The sequence below is a fragment of the Coccinella septempunctata genome, chromosome 5 (genome assembly GCF_907165205.1).
Source record: "Coccinella septempunctata chromosome 5, icCocSept1.1, whole genome shotgun sequence".
NCBI classification, from domain to species: Eukaryota; Metazoa; Arthropoda; class Insecta; order Coleoptera; family Coccinellidae; genus Coccinella; species Coccinella septempunctata.
In genome coordinates, this window is record NC_058193.1 from 37,424,085 (window position 1) to 37,445,701 (window position 21,617).

Genomic DNA, 21,617 nt, shown 5'->3' on the forward strand with positions numbered 1-21,617 from the left:
CAACCTGTTATAGAAGCTTTTCACATCAGGCAGACAATGCTGAGGGGATTCCCCGAATGTTCGCCAGGAATCGCAAAATTTCAATCAGAACTATACTTCTCCAACTTCAAATTGAGATTAAACTAATTCAAAATGAGAATAAGCAAACAAAGAGTCCGGTTTTTCAAAAGAATAATTTTTATATACCAAGCTCGTGATTTTTTTTGTACACTTTATAAATTTTTGTATAGCCCTGCCTGAGGACGGCAGGATCTGTCTGGATCCAGACACATATTGGGTTTGATCACAGGAATGCTGTGGAGTTCTTCTCAAATCGTGCCTCTACAAATAAACGGTCTGGTGGCAATGGCAAAGGTTCTTCATGAAATGGAATGTTTGAGAGGTTTTTTCTGATGATGTCTATATATATTTATCTTATTCTTCAAGTAGAACTATAATATTTTACAGTAAGTCTTGATCTCACCATATACTCGGTGTAAACAAACTCATTTTATCAAAAAGGAATTGTTACAAGATAATTCCTTGTAGATTAGGGATAAATTCACAGAATTCGAATACTTGACAAAATGAAGTTAAATAAAAAAGTCTCTAACTAAAACATATAAAACGGTATAATATTAGCAGTCTTCCCCTTCAAGAAAAGAAAGTTTTTTATACAACTCATTAAGGGTTGCTTTAATAGTTTTTTTTTTCAGACAAAATTTTTGTGCTTTCTCTTTTCTTTTCTTAATTTTTCCTTTAGTTACTTTCTCAAACTGAAGGAACCTCCTGAATTTCTTATTTCCCATTATTTTATGGGAGTTTTCCATTTGAGCTCCTTCTTCATAAATAGTTTCTAATGATGCCGCTACTTTTTTGAAATTTTTATTGAGATAATACTTCTGAACCTCTGCTTCATCAGATGTGTCCAATGTTTTCTTCTTTATCACAGAATTTTGGGGATCCCACCTAACTGGGGCAGATTTCTTCCTAGTGGTTCTTCGTATAACAGGTTCTTGCTCTTCCTTGCTGCTATCCATTGTCGGTTGATGGTCTTCAGAAGTGGAAGGATGACTTTTATCAGTCTCTGCAGACCTATCTATTGATGGTACTGAACTTTTTCCAATACCAGACAATCTTCTCTTGTTTTTTTGAGGATTGGAAAGATGAAGACCATTCAATGCATCATCAATTCCCACGTGAGATACTGCAATTTTAATATTGTTCAGTTGAAGTTCATTCATTTGGAGCACTGTTGAAAACTTCATTTGTGACAAACAGCTCGAGACAGAAGAATAAGGGTTCCTAGCTTACTAACCTTTCTGTTTCACCTTCATGTTGATGTATGATGTTAGATTTTTTTTATTCAGAAATGAATCTTGGATTTCAACAGATAAGTAAACAACACAGATATTCAGTAGAAAGTTGGTAAACAACTTAGGGCTTACTGTCAGCTGTCACTATCAGAGACAGAACACAAAAGACCTGTTTTGCTGATTTTGATTTTTGTGGCACCTTAAAACCGAAAATTATTTCATGCAACTTGCAGATTTGATTTTGTGTGTATTATTTAAAAGCAAAATGATTAATAATATTAATCAATAGATCCAATCTTTGATACCAATTGGGAATTCAAATGTAGATTGCAGCGACATAGTGGTGACAGTTCGAAGTAAAAAGTTAATGCCTTTACGTCATTGTTCTACGTTCCTCGATGTAAACCATAGACCTAATAATACATTTTATTTTATTAGGTCTATGATGTAAACAAACAAATGACAAAAGTGCCTTAACTTTTTATTTACAAAAATAGCCACCAGAGGGCGTATCGCTTGTTTTGAATTCCCAATAATAATGAATGTGAAAGGTGAAAGGTGCCAAATCAAAACGTCGGCTATCTCTGATATGTCAAAGCCGCCATGTTTTTGCAATTTGCATTGATCACAGAATGCGAAGCAAAGATTATAGAGTTACCTAACTAACCTAACTAACCTAACTCTATAATCTTTGATGCGAAGTTTCACCCCCCTGGTCGGCAGAGGGCGTCTAGATTTTTGGATGTGATTTGGCTGAGATGCGTCAAGAATGAGTTGATTGCCGACAGTGCCGACACTGCCGACTCGTCATTCTCGGCAATCCCAGCCACCCCCCTGAAGTGCTTCAGCAGAAACACCTTGTGTTTCTGAACCACAAGCCCTTTTATCGATTCGTTTACCCCATAAAATGATGATAAAATCACATTTACATTCCTGGCGTTATTTAAGGTATCCCGAACGTCTTGACGATCCATCCTCATTCCTCTCCACATCGCGAATACAGCCAACCTTACGAATGTCTTCGGCCGGTGCTTACTCCTTTTAAAATATTGGGCTAAATGCCGGCCGATATCCTAGTCGGTTATGCAGGTAGCACATTCAGCCATCACAAAAAAATGTTCTGGCTTTTCCTTTCGTTCTCCTTGGATACTTTTTTCATAATTTTCAGCTGTTATACATCCTATACGTCGTCGACAAAGTATAGTATTCTACTCGCACAAAATTACAATTTTTCACCCTCTTGAAAAATAGCAATCATTTGTGCTCGTTGAATAATATACTATAGCAAATATTAGTCCGGTGTATCCATCCATCCACTAAATTGACCTCATCTATATTTCATAACGAATTCAGATGTCAATGCGCGAAAACCTACAAGAATATGGATTGAAATATCCATTTTCCAGTCTAACTGAATCTGAAAAAATCATCGATTTCGTTGAAAGATACAATCTCTTGAACTTAAGAGTTTATTGTTCTCGTCACCAGGACGACCGTCGTTTGTAACACCACGCATTGACCAATGAATGGAATTTCTTCGAACCCCGTCCGCTAATTTTAAGAAATGAACTCAGCATTAAGTTCAGACTCATAGGTGACCTTTGAAAGAAACGCACACCTAAAAAAATGAAGGCCTGCGAGCTGAGCATCATCAAATATATTCTTTTCGTGTTCAACTTGGTTTTTGCGGTGAGTCCCCATATTGCCATTTGAAAGAATTAATACAGTTATAGTTCCTGTTACGTTATTTCATCCGAATCTATCAAGTTCTCGAACTGAGTTCACTGATTTCAGTCAGGATTCAATTGAACAGAAACAAATTCTCATACTCTATTATACAGACTTTAGTATCATTCAGCAGGAATTCAAAAATAATTTTCAGTTTGAAATATCTCTGTGGCGTACCATTGTTATAAGAAATTACGCGTACCTATATGCGCATCAAAAACTACCACTTTTAAAACCCACCAAATTTCATGTGCACATTTCGGCTGGTTTATGCAGAGTTATAAATGAAAAAATAGTCATATTTTAGGAAAAAGTTAATACCCCATCTCGAAAACGAAGCATTCGACAAAGCCATTATTTTTTCATATACAGAATCACCCCCTGAAGTTGGTCGCACCTATTCACTAACACCCTATGTACAAACGTTTGGTTCTTTAAAGAATTAAAATGACCTTTTTGTTCCACTATACCCAAATATTCCCTACAAATGTGAAACTCGCCAAACTGATTCCTGATTCCTGGATATTTTTTGCGTTATCTTTCATGAAAACTTTCGTTCTCTTTTATGTGGTAAATCCAAATGAAAGCGATCGATAAATCTGGCGAAGCAATTATTGTGATTTTAATTTGAGTTATTGTTTTCAGCTATCAGGAGTTGGTCTCATAGTTGCTGGAGCGTGCGTTTTGGCAGATGTGGGCGAATTCAGCCACTTTTTAGAAGGGCGACTTCTAACACCCCCAGTTGTCTTGATAGTTGTTGGTTGTATAGTCTTTTTTGTTGCTTCCTTAGGTTGCTATGGCGCTATAAGAGAATCTTGTACTTTGCTCATGGCGGTAAGTAGAATTTTTTCAATGTGATCTGAAAGACCGTATATGATATTTCAATTTTTTCAGTTCGCCCTGTGCTTGCTCGTGATACTGATTGCCGAATTGTCAATTGGTATTGTTGCCGCTGTTTATAAGGGTGATTTCGAGACAGCCATGAAGAATATCATGAAAGATTCTCTGCATTCTTATAACGAGACTCATTCAGATAAAGTTGCTTGGGATAATATTCAAAGCAAAGTGAGTTTATTTTTCATAGTGATAGCAATATTCAAGCTATATGTACGGCAGAGAGACTCCATAAATTAACTGCATCGATATTTTCGGGGACTGACACAGAAACTGGCCTTCCCGATCGGTCATCATCTTCAATAGAAAATTTACCTCTTTTGAAGCTTGCAGTACAATTTTTCACGGTCGCATACGAAGGACATTAATCACCAAGGGTATTAAGCATATCTTCGTAAATCTGCTTACCTCTTAACCCTTCTAAATACACTTGATGATGGCTCGATACTCCAATTTTTCGATTTTCACAATTTCAGTGGACATCTTCTTTCTTTTGGTTCATTGCGTAACTCTGGTTTACTTTTTTGACCTCAAACTTTACACTGACACTTCAAATGAGTTATTGTTCGTTGCTATGGTAACGCAATATTTTTTTATGCATGGAACTGGTCTAGGCTAACTAGATATCAATACATCCTCGTGCATTTTGGAATTACTATTTTAGTTACATTGCTGCGGCGTGACTGGACCTACAGATTGGCCGGAGAAAACGAGGCCTTTGAGTTGTTGTCACGCAATCAGGGAAGGATCACCACCACCTCAGGATTTCCACTGCAGAGATGCACAACCGAAAGATGAGATTCTCTACTCCAACGGTTGTTTTGGCGAGCTGAAAATGAAAGCTGAATCGTCAGCCAATGTTCTCATGGGAGTCGGCATAGGGATTGCTTTTGTCGAGGTAGGTACCTCCCTTCAAAATGAGCTTTTCGCTGATAAACTCAACCGTTCTTCATCATCCTTATTCTTCCGTTTTAGGTGATCGGAATCCTTCTGGCTTGTTGGTTGGCGTCAGCGATAAAAAATAAGGAATAAAAAGGTCTTCTTGAAATATGCGTCGAGTTGCGCATTGATTATGGAGTAATTGTTTCATCATACTATAGGTACAAATACGCCTGAAATCGTCTCATTTCACCTACACGTTACTTCGTGAATTTGGATTGTACAAAAATGGAAAAATTTCTTCTCATTATTATAGGCTTTTATAACAAAATATTTGTATTATTTGTAGTGTTAAATAGTGGTTTAGGCTTCCAAATGTCTTCAAATGATAATGCTTTTGTAACGTTGGCACTACTCTACTTACTAACATGTTAGGTGAATATAAGACATCAAGCTCTCTTTATCTCTATGACCCAACTATTTTTTTTTCATTCTTTACCTATTTTCATTCTATATCACAGTTAACAGCCGTTTTCTTATACAAAGTATTATATTAATTATACCTTTGTTGAGTTTATTTTGTTGAACTTATAATATGAGATCGATTATATTTCGTGTTGAAATTTAGAATATTTTAATCAGATATGAGAAAATATTTATATTGTAACGAATATAGAAACTATATTACATGTTGATTATATATACGCCTAAGAAATGCGACAAAATATATAGATATGCCATTAATAGTTTGTGTTTTATTCATTTCGTATTGTAGAATAAATTCATCTACTCACTTCCCTCATGATCCTATATACGATATCCAAGTTGTCATGAAATAAAATCTCCGACTGTTGTAGTCATTTTGAACTCACATTTTCATTCATCGATTTGGTTTTGCCAAGGCCTGAAATGAAATATGGCAATACAGGGTCTCTTCTCTTCATAAGAGCGATGTTTTATACCCCTAATTAAATATAGACCCTAAATAACAAAGGGTTCTAGACTAATCTAGAGGTAATCCAACTACGTTGTTTCCGCTCATTTGAAAATTCCATCAATATTCTTCACATGATACCAACAGCGTTTTTGTTGTGATACACGAATGATTTATGGCAACGATATACAGCGGTCCCGAAAATTGGTCATCAAAACTTGATTTTTTAAACCACGACACGTGTTCCGCTATCACAATAGCATCTTCAGGTGGGTGAAGGTAATACCAGGTGGCCAAAAAGCTGGTTTCAGCTTTCTTCAAATATTGAATTGATATGTGGCCCATACTTGATGGAAATCCATAATTGAACTTGAACATTGAGTTCAGTTATGGATTTTTACATCAATTCAATAATTGGTCATCAGTTAACTGGTTAAATGATGACTGAAATAAATATGGAGGTTTTTCTGTCATTCCGGACCAAAAATTCCGATATTTTTTGTGATAGAAATCAATATATACCTACACAAATATTATTGTTGATGTTGTGTGTGTGTGAAGAACTCCAACCATTTGAGGCCTATCATCAAAGTGGATAAAATTTTTGGTTTTTTCTTTCATTGTAGGAGCTCCATCAGTAATATGGTTTGGCTAAGTTTGAGCCACTCGGTATATCCGAGCAACATTCAACATTTGAAAGGATGAAAGGGATATATATGTGGCACATATCATTAGCGACCTGAATATCTGTAACTACTTACTGTCCAGTTGTATATACACACATCGTTACTATGTAGTGACAAACACTTGCAATAAGCAATATAAAATAATGATTTTTCACTTGCATATAGGACAGTACTCACGAGGGCGAGTTTGAATGTTATTAGGGGACTGGAAACATCAAACATGATAGACTCCTGCGGAATGAAAACTGTGAAATATGCTTTCTTTATTTTTAATTTGATATTTGCGGTAAGTTGGCGATTTATTTTGGAGTTGAAGCTTTTCGTATAGGCAACTTTTTGCGTATGATTGAGAAATTTTTCGTGCGCCCTCTGCTAGGTTTGGAGGGTATATATTCTCAATTATACAGGGTGTAAATGAATACTTGCGATGTTGTGAAACAACTGAAATGGTTATTTTTTTTTAAATAGTGTGGTCTTTCCTTAAAAGTTTTTTTCTGAGTTGCACATTAAATGTTGCTAATTATTTTCTTTGCAGCTAACTGGGATAGCGATAATAGCAGCTGGAGTTGTAGTCATAGTGGGCACAAATGACTACAATCATTTTCTCGATCCAGCAGTTCTTGCCTTATGCATAATAATGATTGTGGTAGGTTCAATAGTATTTCTAATAGCTTCAATGGGATGTTTCGGTGCTATTCGAGAATCCTACTGTCTTCTTATTACGGTAAGTTGTACCTTATGAATAAAACAAATGAGTTATGAAGAAAAAATGAACTGTTTACACCAACCCACTCATCCTTAAATAACGCAACTTTTTTGTGATTCAAGCCACTCTGTATTTCTAACGGTTTTCGATATCCCTGTAGTCCCCCTCTCTGTATATGGTACCTGAAATATTACTTAACAAGAAAGTTTTCAACGTAACAAGGAAGAAAATAATGAGAACCATATTGTTTCGCTCACAAAATTTCAAACGACCCAACTCCCGTCAGTATCGCAGATTTCCTTCTCTGTCTCATCAGAATTATGGACCACCTAATCTATATAGTCCTTACTGAAGCCAATCCAGTGGACTGCAAGGTCCTTTATTCAATGCAAATAGGAGAATAGTCCATGGAAATCGATTTAAGGTCAGAGTTCACTGTACTGAGAGGTAAAACGACTAATTAAAGCGCGGTAATTTTTGAATGGTTCCTAACTATCCGAGGATGTTTTCTTCGAGGGTTCTCAATCGATAACTTAGTTGGGAGTTATTGTAAATAATTAATCAACACGAACAACCTGCAAGATTTCTAATAATTTTTTGTCTAGTTTTCGGTTTGCCTCATTATCATAATCATGATAGAGCTCGCTGTTGGAGTGACCTCAGCTGTTTACCAAGACGACTTCGTGCAAGGGCTCAATGAAACCATAGTAAATTACGGAAAGAATGAAAATGACAGGGAAAACTGGGATACCATTCAAAAAGAGGTGAGACATTCGATTAGTCATTAATCAATCATATTTATTAAACCTTTCTGATGCCAAATTTTCTTTCTTTCAGCTGAAATGCTGTGGCATTGATGGACCGATCAGCTGGCAGGGGCAAAACGTTCCGAAAAGTTGTTGTTACGACAGCGACAGCGAGAAGTCCCAAGCTCCATCCAAGTATTGCTCAGATCAGGCCTTCGGCAAATTCATGTATAATGAGGGTTGCGTTGAGAAACTCAGAATGGGGGTCAAGTCAAATTCGAAAATTTTGATTGCTGTCGGTATTGGCATAGCCTTGGTGGAGGTGAGTCGAAAAGCGGAAAATTGCGTTGTTCTTGAGCACAGAGTGACAAACAATTAACATACTTTATCCACGGTAGCTGTAATATATTTAATTTTTTGCAGGTCATTGGTATATTCCTCTCCTGTTGGTTGGCTTGCACCATAAAAAAAGAGGGAGTGGATAAATAATCCTCAATATTTGATTAATTGATGTATTGAGTGCATTTATTTTAATTTAATCATTTTTATTCATGGAATAATCTGGCTCAATCCATGGATCATAGCGATTTCTGTAAAAATATCATTCAGCATCTTTGTCATTTCACTACTGATCAATATAGGAACCAAGAAACAACATGTACTCCTCAACCTGAAATTAAGTAGAAAAAGAAAACAGCATCAAGGATAAGAATATATTGTATATCTAAATATAAATGAGAATTCTTGAAATTTCAGTCAACAACTTGATTTCAACATATATCAAAATAGAAATTTTGATTCTCTAAACACTATACTCATTTTTGTGATATATCAAGTAATACTATATTTTACATTTTTCCATTCATAAAATAAATGTATCTTACAAGTTTGAGATTGATGAAAATCAGATCAGAAGGGTTGTTGAGCTCAGTGTAATTTTGTAAAAATTTTTTATTGTCCCTGAACAGATACTTCATCACCGTATAACATTCAAATAGTCTTTCTGGAAATATTGGTAGGTACATAAACCTATCTGAGACTAATTAGAAGAGCAAAAAATATTCAACTTCGAACTAAGAGAGAGAAACGCTGCCATGAAATTCATCTACATTGTTCGAATTATCTCTAGAAATTATATCAATTGCTTTATGGTTTACGATGAAAAATCTGAATTGGACGGGTCAATTTTGAAGTGATCATCGATTAACAGATCGAAAATTTGACGTTTTCTAATTATTTCACCACACTTCAATTGAAATATAGCAAAACTTGGAAGTGAAGGAAGAATATAATTCGAAAAGTTACACATAACTACTTTCAGAATCGCTCAACATTTACACACAACAATGAACATTTATTTCCACATATCCAGAAACAATGTATACTTTAAACCCTAAAATAACTTTGGTACTCTTAATCTCTTATGGAATTATACACTTATGGGTACAAATATACATTTCTAACTTGATGTTCTCAAGATCTATTAAGTAGATTATTCAAGTCGACGTGTCATGGTTAATTTAGATGAAAATCGATCACCATAAATGATCTCAACAAAAATTGCACTTTATAACTGGATTGATCATATCGAATTTCAAGAGAGATCTACAATGGTTGATCTAGGGAGTATTTTTTTGGTCAAAATGAATCTTTGAACATAGACAGAACAGAACTGAAGCTCAGGATGTACATAAAGCTATCACTTGGAGAACAGGGGGAAGCTTACAAAATATGGATATTTTACAAACATAACATGTAAAGATTTAAAATGGCAGTACATCATATTTACAAATATAACCTATGTTTCAACTAACCCATCTGGATTTTTGAAGTTCAATTTGGCTTTCTAGTGTTTTAGCAAGGTATATCACAAGTAACTGGGAAAGCGCAACACCCAAAGCGATACCAGCTATGGTGTATAAGTTGCGTTCTGCCCAAACACGCACTATCTCTATACAACCTGAAGTCCATACTTTCTTATTAGCCTCAGCCACCTAAACAAAGTCACGACTCATAAAATACCATCCAAACTAGATTAAGAAAAAAAGGATTCAATATAGCACTTACAGAAAGATTTTGAACTCCATATCCACACATGATATTGACCAATCCTGAGCTTATGTCTGTAGCATTCATACAACAAGAGAATGGAACACCACAATGCTCCACACTGGGCGAAGAACAGTTGAAATATTCATTCTTTGACCAGTCCATATAACCTTCTGAACTCAGACCGCAACATTGGAACTATAAAACAACCATATTCACATACCTTGAATATAATTTTGAATTAATTAATTCATTACCTCCTGTTGAGCAAAATCAATAAAGTTTTGTAGATCCAAATCGTCCCTATATGTATGAATAATCTTATCCGTGAAATTTTCTTCGAGCATCGACTGCATTGAATGTGGGAAAACAAAACCAACAATTGCCACACCCATCTCCAGAAGAAAGAAAATTAGAAGACACAGGGAGTACTGAAACATATTAATTCATTGAAAGCAGGGGGTTGGGCGTAAATTTCAGATAAAGAATATCCAGTCAATCAACTTCTGTTTGCATGAAAGAATTAGTACATTTGAATTTATGAATAAATAATATTTTTTATTGACTTTTTATAAGTCTACATCTATTTTATGCTACATGGAAATGAATACTTACGAATTTAAGGAGACAAGTATTTTCACGTAAAGCTCCCACACATCCGGCAAAACTCACAACAAATACAACAACCCCCATGATAATCATCACTAGGGAAATATTCAGAACCACATCGTAAACTGTATCTATTTTGACCCATCCAGTAATTTGCCATTTTTCAATGAAAGCAAACGAACCAATACCAATCAACAGACCTCCGAATAACTGTGAAATTATTAATGAGTATCATCGATGAATAATCAGACAGATGATGGAAGCTTACCCAAAATATGAAATTCAAAACAAAGATGAGGTACTTCACACAAGAGCTTATGTAGGTGAAATTACTAATTGGTGGTCTTCTGTAACCCTGAGGTCTTCGATGAGGAGTCATTTCAAGTTTTTGGATTAATGAACAGTTGTCAACACTACTCTAACTTTTCAATGTACCTAATTACTAGAGCCCAGAGAAATAGCTTACTCAAGTTAGAATCATTTGCATACTTATTTTATTTTAGAAAATTTCATTTTGTGAAAATTTTAAGCTTGAAAAAGATATAAAGTCCTTTGTTAATTACAATATTTTATCGTGAATCACAAATTTACAACACAAACGTCAAAAAGTCATACATGAAGGAAAACAAACACAGCTCATAGAATTCAAAAACAAAAACAGATAACCAGAGATCTCTGCAGATTTTTCATGTCACATTACATCCAGAGTCTCTGATTACATCTGTTTTTCGGTTTGATCCTCTTACTATTGATAAAAGTTTTTCCTGAATCTTAATCAGAAACGGGGTAATTCCTGCATAGGTCAATGAAAGTGTAATCTTTTTTTTGGTTCTATCTTCTGTGATTTCACCTAACCTACCTAACCAGACCAGACAGGTGATGTGCCAAAAATCTGTCATTAAGTCGTGTTTATAAAATTTTATTTGAATGAACAAGGGTGTTATGTTATTGAAATTGTGGTTCTATAATTAGTGTACGATGGAGCAGGACTTAATATATTCAATTTTATATGTTCTGCTTTGTGCTTGTATAATATATCCCCCTGCAGAATTCGTCAGTGCTGGTTTCACAATACCAGTTCTTTTCTCGAAGTATTTGGGATCCGAAAATGAGTCTTTTGTTCATTTCCATCTCAAACGTTCCTCGATAACGTTGATGACATACTCTTTACTTCCTTTCGGTTACATATTGACCACCATTCTATTTGGGAATTTGGAGATGGTAGGTTTTTTTGATGTAGTGGCTTTTATTAACCCTATTGCTTATTCTGCAAATATTTGATTGTTCTAGGGCCTAGGAAAATTAGGTCTATGAAAATTATTCAGAAATTTTGATTCAAAATTGTCTGCCAACATTTCTCAAAAATATGATTTGAATTGTTTCTTGCTTCTACATTGCCAAATGAAACGCCATTCCCGAGACTGAGAGCAATAAGTGGTCTCATGGAAACTATGTCTAAGTGTGGTCTGAAAAGTTCTAGATAACAACTAGATTGTGTTTAGTAATCATGAGCGCTACTGATCAACTTATTTGTATCCTGAGAACCAATTTTGGGTTCCCACAAATTTTAGCGCTTTACCCTATTATAAACAGTGAGAAAGTGTGGACTGTATTTATTCAGTACAGAGGATGTTGCGACAAAATTGCAGACACAATTTACAGAATTCCTGTCAGTAAGAAACTGAGTATAAAAGTCTTATCTTATCTCCAATTGCTGACGATGTTGGAGGCTTTCCTTTTGCTCAGTCCTGGAGGTATCCCTCGATGAAGGCACACCAGTCGGGGGCACGTAACTGCCGATTCACTTGAAACTAACTTAGCCTAAATACTGTCTCTATCAGTTATTACAACTTTTCAATAGTTATTAAAATGTGAACTTTTCACTAAAAGTCAATGGGGAATGCGAAAAATGCCAAGTATAATCAACGTGGCGGGTTCTCGATGCGAATTGATTATTATATGTGTATAATTCCTATGCCGCTACTTTTTATGAGCCGAAAAAAAGGTTAACATTTTTATCACATATGAGGATTTCCAAATTTCAAGAAGACTTCCATATTTCAGCAACCCACATTACAGGTGTCTGCATTGCGTGCTGCGGACACAACGTTAAGTATATAAAAGAGCAGTTGAATAAAAAGACATTATAATCCAGCAAGTTGTTTTATTTTCGCACAATTCTAGGGTACTAGCAATACAGTTATTACTCGATAAAGAAAGTGGTAATGTGTCTCCAACATAGACACTAAAATTTCAAAAATATTGCTTCATCTCTTCTTAGGAGACGTACCTAAATCATCGAATCTGTTTAAATTTAATTTCCCTCTTGCAATTGGGATACTTCAAAGTATATGCTTATAAAGTGGTATAATGAGCATTCTTGAAAGTATCCATAAATGCTTTTACTAATCCTCTGAATGTTTAATCGTGAAAAATAAGATATGGGGTTGACGTTACAGCTCGAACTCTTCACAAATAGCCTTTATGGGAACATCTACCTTACTCTAAGTCTGATGTTACCAATTGCAGCATTATACCAAGTTAAAATTTGGACCGACAACAACTATCAGGAACACCCTATTGCGAAAAGCTTGAGCAAATTCTGCAACAACGATATGAATTGGAGAAGCGTCCAAACGAATATCGATATAGAATTTCGAAGGTGAAATCCGTGACCACAAACTCTCAAAGTCTTCTCTTATACTTAACATTTCAGGCCGGAGAAAATGTATACGAAAACTAGCCCGTTGTCCCATATTGCCATCACCGAGAACTGGATATTGAAAATAACACCCCTAACCATCCATCTTGCGCATCAATCCGATGTTACTGTTACCGTGAAGACGTCCGAGACCTATACCTTGGCCCCCGAAACCTACGGTGAAATTCAATACTTGAACATTGAAGTCAAATCGAGCCGTCAAGGAGTGGATCCTTTTGTCATAAGAATAAATTCTGAAAATTTCCAGAACTTGCAGAATAGACTGACGAGGACGATCAATGTCATGCCACATGTGAAGTTCCACAAGAATATTCTTGAGCGATTTGTGGACGTCTTCAAGGAAACGATAAAAGACAATCCGAAATATGAGTCGAATCAGGTAAGTTTCTTATTTAATTTGCGTTAATAAGGTTTGTATAATAATATAACAAGCAGAAAAGTGAAAGAGTTTTGAGAAAACATTTTCATAAATCCATTATTCATTTCAATATCGTATTTTATTTTCTCATCTTTTGAAGGCTTTCGAGAATTGCATGGGGTGTATGGAAAATAGGCCGAACATCAAAATACAAAAAATGTGCACAGAGCCTGTGGAATCCTCCGAACCATGTACCTCTTGCTACTGCCGGCCAATGTGGTGTGTAGACTGCATGGCAAAGTGGTTTGCATCGAGGCAGGATCATAATACCCCATCCAGCTGGTTGTCCTCCAAGTGTACTTGTCCCATGTGCAGGGCAAAGTTCTGTTTATTGGACGTTTGCTACTTAAGTTCCGTTGATAATGAAGATTGAAATTGTCGATTTGTTCGGAACTCCAATCTTTAGTTACGCTTCAAATCGAATGAAAATATCCCAACTAGTCAACAAGTATCATTCACGAAATAATGCTAATATGTTAAGTCGTTAACATCGAGTACAATATTAAGGAAATTAATTAAAAGTATTTTGTATATAGATAATAGATAAAAAAAGGACCACGTAAAAAATAATCATATAACGATAACTCCAGTTATTCCAATATGAAGAGTATAAATTACCTGAAGAGCATATTTTCTTATAATTACTGTAATTATTAAGATAACTTTTATTTATATGAAAACTCATGTAATTCGTCCCAATATATGGAAATAAAAACTTTACAAATTTAACATATTGATTTTTACCTTCACCAACTCATAATGATGTGCTTCCTCTCATTTTGTACCAAAATAGGTTACCAAAATAGTTTTAAGAGCTGAGCTGGAGGGGAAATATGTTTTATAGGTATCTAGGCTTGGTTTATTATTGGATCCTATTGGAACAAAATAGTTTAGGATATATTATTAAATGAACAAAATGTAAAAACAACTTTATTGACAATGGTATAATATAAAAACAAATTTTCTATTACATTGTTCCTTTGAATATGCACGGCTTATTTCAAGTGTGAGTTTTCTCTTGCAGTACTATAGGAACAGGAAATTGAAATATACCTATACTTGAATTTCGGACTGTACACCTGATCGAAAATATAATTGAAAAAAGGAACAGATTCTTGTTGTTTTTCTATCGATTTATTCTTTGTTGGAATCACATATTCATACAGAAAATAGGTAAGTAAAAAACAAAATAGAAAAAAGTATAATGAAAGGTCACACATTGTCAAACAACAAAAATAAACAAATCACCCAATTTTGTTGCTGAATAAACTCTGAATCAGAAGAATTATGTCTGTTTTATGTTCATAAGGATAATAAATCAAAACTTACGTGTAATGTGTAATACTGATGAAAACAGGAGAAAACTTAAATTTAAACATCCCCCAGAAATTGATCTTAGGTTATCGTCCATTTAGTTAGATGAAATGAAAGAATATTGGGATTCTTGGACTAATTTTATTTATTGTTCTTCAATACAACGCCGACGTTTCGAAACGACTTGTTTCTTTTTCAAGGCTAAAAATTTAAACACATTAAAATTTTCATTCGAGATCATTCGCACATACAATTACCTAGTATTCTGAACAATATCGTCGATATAGATTTAAGTTTGGTTTCATATTTCAAAGAGATCTAATTTTTGAAACAAATTTTAATGTTGTTTCAGGAAGACGCGGAATATTGGCTACGACAGATGACGTCGTTGTTGGCATGTGACATAGAAATTTTTGACGTTCGTCGAGTTCGTGTTCATCTGTCGCCGCCACTAGTCTTTGTCAGGGGTGTACTCTTCTATATCGGGAAATTCTGTATCGACTGATCAATGAAGGTTAAACACAAAAACATACAAAAATATGCAAGGACATGTAAAAAACTTCTCAATTATACGGTGTAAATCACAGACTCATCAATAAAACTTCAGTAACGTGTACTATTTTAGTTGAATTCCTGCCATCTATTTAGTCATCCATTAAGTTGCTGTAGATGATACTTAAGTGTTCAACGTCTTCTCGGTGGTTTACGGTGTTGTTGCGTCTGATCTGTATCATCTCGCTTATGTTCCTTCTGTATCCGTTCTTCTCTCTATCTAGGATCTCTACGTTATCAAAATCAAACTTGTGGCCGGTAGTCATCTGGTGGTGTGTAACCGCTGTTTTGTTGTAGTTGGCCACGTCTTCACAGTCCCTCTTATGTTGTCTTATCCTTTCCTTCAGGTATTGTTTAGTCTGACCCACGTAGCACTTGTGACAGTTTTGGCAGGCTATCTTGTATACTACTTCAGATTCAAGTGTACTGGGTGTTTTGTGCTTGAGTTGAGTAAAGAATCTTTTAGTAGTACTTAAATTGTAGTAGGCGCATCCATTTTTTAGATTTTTGAATAGTCTGCTAACACGATGGGATAGGTGTGGTATATACGGGAACTTGAACCTTGAGATCACATTGTTGGGAGTGTTGTGGTCGTTGTCAGTCATATTTTGAGTGTGTACCCTTATCGCTCTATTTATTATGTATGTTTATATTATTATTATATGTATTATGTAACATACATAATAAATAGAGCGATAAGGGTACACACTCAAAATATGACTGACAACGACCACAACACTCCCAACAATGTGATCTCAAGGTTCAAGTTCCCGTATATACCACACCTATCCCATCGTGTTAGCAGACTATTCAAAAATCTAAAAAGTGGATGCGCCTACTACAATTTAAGTACTACTAAAAGATTCTTTACTCAACTCAAGCACAAAACACCCAGTACACTTGAATCTGAAGTAGTATACAAGATAGCCTGCCAAAACTGTCACAAGTGCTACGTGGGTCAGACTAAACAATACCTGAAGGAAAGGATAAGACAACATAAGAGGGACTGTGAAGACGTGGCCAACTACAACAAAACAGCGGTTACACACCACCAGATGACTACCGGCCACAAGTTTGATTTTGATAACGTAGAGATCCTAGATAGAGAGAAGAACGGATACAGAAGGAACATAAGCGAGATGATACAGATCAGACGCAACAACACCGTAAACCACCGAGAAGACGTTGAACACTTAAGTATCATCTACAGCAACTTAATGGATGACTAAATAGATGGCAGGAATTCAACTAAAATAGTACACGTTACTGAAGTTTTATTGATGAGTCTGTGATTTACACCGTATAATTGAGAAGTTTTTTACATGTCCTTGCATATTTTTGTATGTTTTTGTGTTTAACCTTCATTGATCAGTCGATACAGAATTTCCCGATATAGAAGAGTACACCCCTGACAAAGACTAGTGGCGGCGACAGATGAACACGAACTCGACGAACGTCAAAAATTTCTATGTCACATGCCAACAACGACGTCATCTGTCGTAGCCAATATTCCGCGTCTTCCTGAAACAACATTAAAAGTTTTTTCAAAAATTAGATCTCTTTGAAATATGAAACCAAACTTAAATCTATATCGACGATATTGTTCAGAATACTAGGTAATTGTATGTGCGAATGATCTCGAATGAAAATTTTAATGTGTTTAAATTTTTAGCCTTGAAAAAGAAACAAGTCGTTTCGAAACGTCGGCGTTGTATTGAAGAACAATAAATAAAATTAGTCCAAGAATCCCAATATTCTTTCATTTCATCCCCCAGAAAGTTTAAAATAAATCTTTTATTTCGTATTTTGAAAACTACGAGCATTGAGCACACATAGAACAAAAATAAACCACGTTCCTTTTTGAGTCAAGGAGATATAGGAATCTATGTCTCCTTGTTTTTGAGTGTTACACACAGTATAGATGAAAACATGCATATGATAATGAACATGACTATATTATATTTGGCAAGATGATAAGACGATAAATAATTGGCAGATCATTGTGTGAAATCTTCATCTAGTTTTCGCTAACTCTACTTGACCACTGATCTCATACCTCGTCATTGACAGATTTTCTTTGTTCGTCCAGTCCTACGTTAACGTCCATCTGATGATTCCAAGATAAACGTTTTCTAGACGAATTGTTCGTGTTCCAGCAAGACAAAATCACATTATACAGGATGACTGTTTGAAACAGTCTATTAGAAGTACCTGTAGGAGATTATTCCAAAGGTGAGTCTTTTTGGCAGACATAGAACTCATCCAAAATAAATAATTTCATCAGAAATCGCCTGTATTGAATTTTCAAGATTGCGGAGATATCATTTCCCCTAACTGAATGGAATTGTGTAAAATTTCAATCACTACGGAAAGTAACAAACAGAGATTCGGTGAAAGCTGATGACAGTACACCGAATCAACAGTACCTACCACTTTGTGATTGTTGTTATTTTTTTGTCTTTGGTGTGCTGAAATAAGCATTTATTCAAATCTTGAACTTGATATGATTTTGATAAATGGTGAGTGCATCCCAAATGTAGTAGTTTATTCGATAGAATCCTGCTGGATAATATCTCCAATGGTAGAAAGCGAGACACGAATTCTGAAAATTCTTGGTGAATCATGAAAGGAAGGCCAAAATCATAGACTAATGGATATGTATAATAATAGGTCTATGTTCAAAATGTAGAAAAATGGCGATAAGGTATTGAAAATGCAATGCAGTGCAAGTGATGAAGACTTGGACCGATTTCATTGGTGAGTTTTTTGGTTTTTTTCTGTTTCTTCATACTGATAATATGTAAGTATCGTCTTGTCAGAGGGTAGACCTCGGGAAATGAAACGAAACATGATCTCTCCAACGGAATGGTTATTTGTGCAACCAGCTGGGAAAATCACTCATTCGTAATGAGCGCAATACGCGAAATACGAAAAATAGTGTTTCCCAACTTGTTTAACATAATATTTTTTCTGATTTCGAATAGAATTGCTATGAATTCAAATTAAAAGTACCAAAAACGTCATTAAAAGCTTCACTCGGAGATTTGGAGTTAAAATAAATAAAATGCGGACCTGCTCTCTCCATACTTCTAATGGACTTGTTGAAACAATCACCCAGTAGGTATTATCGTTGAATACTTCCGAAAAATTATTAAACTCCCCTATTGACGAGCGAGAATTGTTTATTTCGGAGTTTCTTGGGAAGCCGCAACTGAGTAAACGCTCACTTAGCTTCCGGCTCTGTTTCCTCCATTTCTATTGTTGTCCGGATCTGAAACTCGAAATCACCAGAGCAAGTAAACTTCCCAACTACAGAGATCTCTCTTCCCCCGTAAATATTCCTAGTGAAAGACGTCAATAAATCTAACATCCATGTCCTCATTTATGGAAGGAGATGTCTGGCTTTCTCTCCTTGGTGAAATGCTTCACTGTCAGTCTCCAGAAGGCTATCCTGAAATCCGGACTGTAAAAAGCGTAAATGAACGGGTTTATCCCGGAATTGAACCACCCCAACCACGTGAGATAAGACATGATCAGCGCGTTGATATCATTGCTCGGCATGAAGGGCGTCAGGAGGTAGAAGATGAAGAAAGGGAGCCAGCAGGCGATGAAACCTCCCATAACGATGCTCAGGGTTTGGGCGGTCTTGGTCTCCCGCCTGAAGGAAGACACTCTGGAAGCCGGTTCGAATTTCAAGATGGCGCCAGCGTCCAAGTTGACGGAATCCGGCTGCGATCTGGAGCCGGTCACTGTGGATTTGTAGAAACTGGCGCCTCTGGAAGATGACAGTTTGTCCTCGTTGAACGAGCTGTTGGTGGATCTGATCGATTTGGTTTTGCTCCTGAAGGATTTGATCCTCCTGTCGTTGTAATTGTAGTTTCTTTCGTTCGCTTGCGGTAAACTGCGGACAAATATTTCGTTAAATTGAGAATGAACGCTCCATTCAAGAACAAGGTGACTTATGGCAATCAATGGAACCAAAAGAAAGAGTCTTTTCTACAAGATTCACTCTGTTGGCCAGTTGCGTTTCGATGACCTTGAGTGTAGGTATCCTGGATGGGGTAGGTTGTCTTTGTGTACAAAGAAGAGACAGGTAAATGCCCGATGATCATTTCTCTTTTTCTATAAAAAAGCCAATGTCATGCTGACTTTGCTCAGTCCATGTCTCTATGTCTATGCATTCAATAATCGATTTCAAGTGAATAACCCGCAATTACCATTGTAATTGGTAAGCTCACTTTAATAACTAGAAGTTATTTAACCCAACACTTGTTTATGGTAACCTTCGGTCGTCTGTGGTCCAAAATGATGACGTTGAAGGCATTGAACTCGGAAGTTCAATGGTTGAAGGGCAAGTTCATGAGGTCATGACCAATGACTCAACGAATAGTGCGAACTCCAGGATTCTACAAAAGTGTATAGGTACTGCTAGGCACCAAATAACCCCAGGCAACTTCATGAATAGCCTTTGCTGTTGAGAGAGAAGTGCAGCAAATAGAAGGAACGTGTGTAGGAGAGCTGTATATGATTTTTGTTTTATCCACTGCTCAATTCTTCCCTTAAAACGTAGCACATCGAAGCAAAAAGCTGAGAGAGGACCATTTTTCTCGAAAATTTTAACCAAAGAGCTCACAGTTCACACATGATGCTTACCTAGCTGTCCTAAGACATATTTCTTCACCTTCTGATGATCCCCTGTCCGGGTCTGATTCCTCTCGCGATTGTAAAACTAATTTGTGATTTTTCTGGAAGGAGAAAAGAAAAATGGAAACGAATTAGGTACGAAATTAATTAATCGAAAATACCCACCTTGGAGTGGACATCAATATGTTCCAGTTTGTCATGTCGCTGCGCCACAACGCATGAAATACGCATGTAAACGTAAAGCATCACCACCATGGGGATGAAGAAAGAACCCATCGCAGAAAAGATTACATAACCGGTATTCTTGTTGTATCTACATGTTTTGTCTTCATGTCGTCCGGGTTCATACCTGAAAATTTGATATCCAGATCAACTAAGGCCAAAATTGATGTCCAAAAATGTTAACATAATCTTGAGGGTGAGTCAGTTTATTCGTGGGTTTTATTTGAAGATACCTAGGGATTTTATTTGCTTATGCCTCCTTGGTTCTTCGGAATCATTAAGGTAGTTATCAAGGGATGAGTAATTCTTTTCTGAATGTATGTTTTTCGTCCGTTTTCAGATAGTGAATTGACATTTAACATCAAATATAGATAGGCTCGCCTTTTGAGGGTATAACGTCAGCAAGATCCATCAAATTTCCGACATGTGAGGGAGAAAAGCAGTTTTCAGTAGTACCTTTGTGCAACGAAATAGATATGATCGACGTAAGATGTGAGAGATCATCCATTCAGAGTCGAAGTAACAATGCAACTGGTTTTTGCATTATTTCAGTGTTCAAGGATAAGCGGGTACATTTAGTTGTCAATAATTTCCCGGAATGATGATTGACAGTAGGATAAGCAGAGGTCCAATGAACGATGAATAAGCCGGCTTTTTATTTTCCACCGAACCCTAAGTACCCTCTTTGTTCGGCTCGGCCCCCTCCTATTTGTCTTCCTAAGCCTGGAGCTGCGGTTGTCACATTTCATCCCTGGGTTTCCAATTTACCGAAGTAAATCCAAGTGTTGCACCACCTGAACTCCACAACACGGCAGTGATGTTGTTCACTCCGAGGGAATTCCGTTTCAGTTGAATCCGCCTAGACAGATATGCTCATTTCCTCGTGGTGGATCTGCGTATATTTCATTTTGTAACGAATATACAGAGTGGGACCTTGGCAGAACAGAATTGGGATAGGTTCATCTTTGATTCCAGGAAGACAACTTTTGAGATAAAATTCAAAATCGTATCGCTTAAACCTTTGGTGTGGCAACCCCAACCCCTAGATTTTGAATGGGGAAGATAGAATAAGTGATACCTTAGGCCTTTCCATTCGTTTTCGGAATATGTAGTCACATTCGAGTTTAAACCAAGATTGGTTTTTCCCTTCAAGCATGCCTGTGTAAATTAATCGAATTTTCACTCATTTATTTTACAACTCCGGGGATAAATCTGATGT

General features: G+C 36.1%; 8 protein-coding genes across 9 annotated transcripts in view; 4 read left to right on the forward strand and 4 right to left on the reverse strand.

Annotated features, from left to right (window-relative positions):
- Window positions 1-406: 406 nt before the first annotated feature.
- On the reverse strand, window positions 407-1,541 carry LOC123313360. The gene is made up of 2 exons (XM_044898219.1): window positions 1,298-1,541; window positions 407-1,186 (listed from the first exon to the last, which is right to left on the reverse strand). Exons 1-2 carry the CDS (start codon window positions 1,314-1,316, stop codon window positions 618-620), a joined length of 588 nt encoding a protein of 195 aa, XP_044754154.1. The 5' UTR covers window positions 1,317-1,541; the 3' UTR covers window positions 407-617.
- Window positions 1,542-2,619: 1,078 nt separating this feature from the next.
- Window positions 2,620-5,283, forward strand: LOC123313646 (leukocyte surface antigen CD53-like). Its single transcript, XM_044898613.1, has 5 exons — window positions 2,620-2,984; window positions 3,669-3,857; window positions 3,918-4,088; window positions 4,582-4,815; window positions 4,893-5,283. Exons 1-5 carry the CDS (start codon window positions 2,922-2,924, stop codon window positions 4,947-4,949), a joined length of 714 nt encoding a protein of 237 aa, XP_044754548.1. The 5' UTR covers window positions 2,620-2,921; the 3' UTR covers window positions 4,950-5,283.
- Window positions 5,284-6,500: 1,217 nt separating this feature from the next.
- On the forward strand, window positions 6,501-8,755 carry LOC123313276 (CD63 antigen-like). The gene is made up of 5 exons (XM_044898095.1): window positions 6,501-6,702; window positions 6,952-7,140; window positions 7,728-7,886; window positions 7,960-8,190; window positions 8,292-8,755. Exons 1-5 carry the CDS (start codon window positions 6,637-6,639, stop codon window positions 8,355-8,357), a joined length of 711 nt encoding a protein of 236 aa, XP_044754030.1. The 5' UTR covers window positions 6,501-6,636; the 3' UTR covers window positions 8,358-8,755.
- Window positions 8,568-11,193, reverse strand: LOC123313275 (tetraspanin-33). The gene is made up of 5 exons (XM_044898094.1): window positions 10,795-11,193; window positions 10,533-10,736; window positions 10,175-10,348; window positions 9,936-10,115; window positions 8,568-9,862 (listed from the first exon to the last, which is right to left on the reverse strand). The coding sequence occupies exons 1-5, from the start codon at window positions 10,903-10,905 to the stop codon at window positions 9,674-9,676; spliced, it is 858 nt and encodes a 285-aa protein (XP_044754029.1). The 5' UTR covers window positions 10,906-11,193; the 3' UTR covers window positions 8,568-9,673.
- A 196-nt stretch (window positions 11,194-11,389) lies between these two features.
- On the forward strand, window positions 11,390-14,211 carry LOC123313274 (E3 ubiquitin-protein ligase TM129). The gene is made up of 4 exons (XM_044898093.1): window positions 11,390-11,747; window positions 12,986-13,188; window positions 13,243-13,627; window positions 13,767-14,211. The coding sequence occupies exons 1-4, from the start codon at window positions 11,505-11,507 to the stop codon at window positions 14,037-14,039; spliced, it is 1,104 nt and encodes a 367-aa protein (XP_044754028.1). The 5' UTR covers window positions 11,390-11,504; the 3' UTR covers window positions 14,040-14,211.
- Window positions 14,212-15,624: 1,413 nt separating this feature from the next.
- On the reverse strand, window positions 15,625-16,137 carry LOC123314131. Its single transcript, XM_044899252.1, has one exon. It carries the CDS (start codon window positions 16,135-16,137, stop codon window positions 15,625-15,627), a length of 513 nt encoding a protein of 170 aa, XP_044755187.1.
- Window positions 16,138-16,248: 111 nt separating this feature from the next.
- Window positions 16,249-16,761, forward strand: LOC123314132. The gene has a single exon (XM_044899253.1). The coding sequence runs from the start codon at window positions 16,249-16,251 to the stop codon at window positions 16,759-16,761; it is 513 nt and encodes a 170-aa protein (XP_044755188.1).
- A 1,818-nt stretch (window positions 16,762-18,579) lies between these two features.
- The window catches only part of LOC123312814 (tyramine/octopamine receptor-like), a 36,670-nt gene continuing 33,632 nt past the window's right edge, over window positions 18,580-21,617 (reverse strand). For both annotated transcript variants that reach the window (XM_044897318.1, XM_044897316.1), the window contains exons 5-7: window positions 20,342-20,525; window positions 20,186-20,277; window positions 18,580-19,433 (exon numbers count right to left, since the gene is read on the reverse strand). In XM_044897318.1, the coding sequence (XP_044753253.1) occupies window positions 18,911-19,433; window positions 20,186-20,277; window positions 20,342-20,525 (799 nt within the window). In that variant the 3' untranslated portion in view covers window positions 18,580-18,910. The remainder of the gene's footprint in view (window positions 19,434-20,185; window positions 20,278-20,341; window positions 20,526-21,617) is intronic.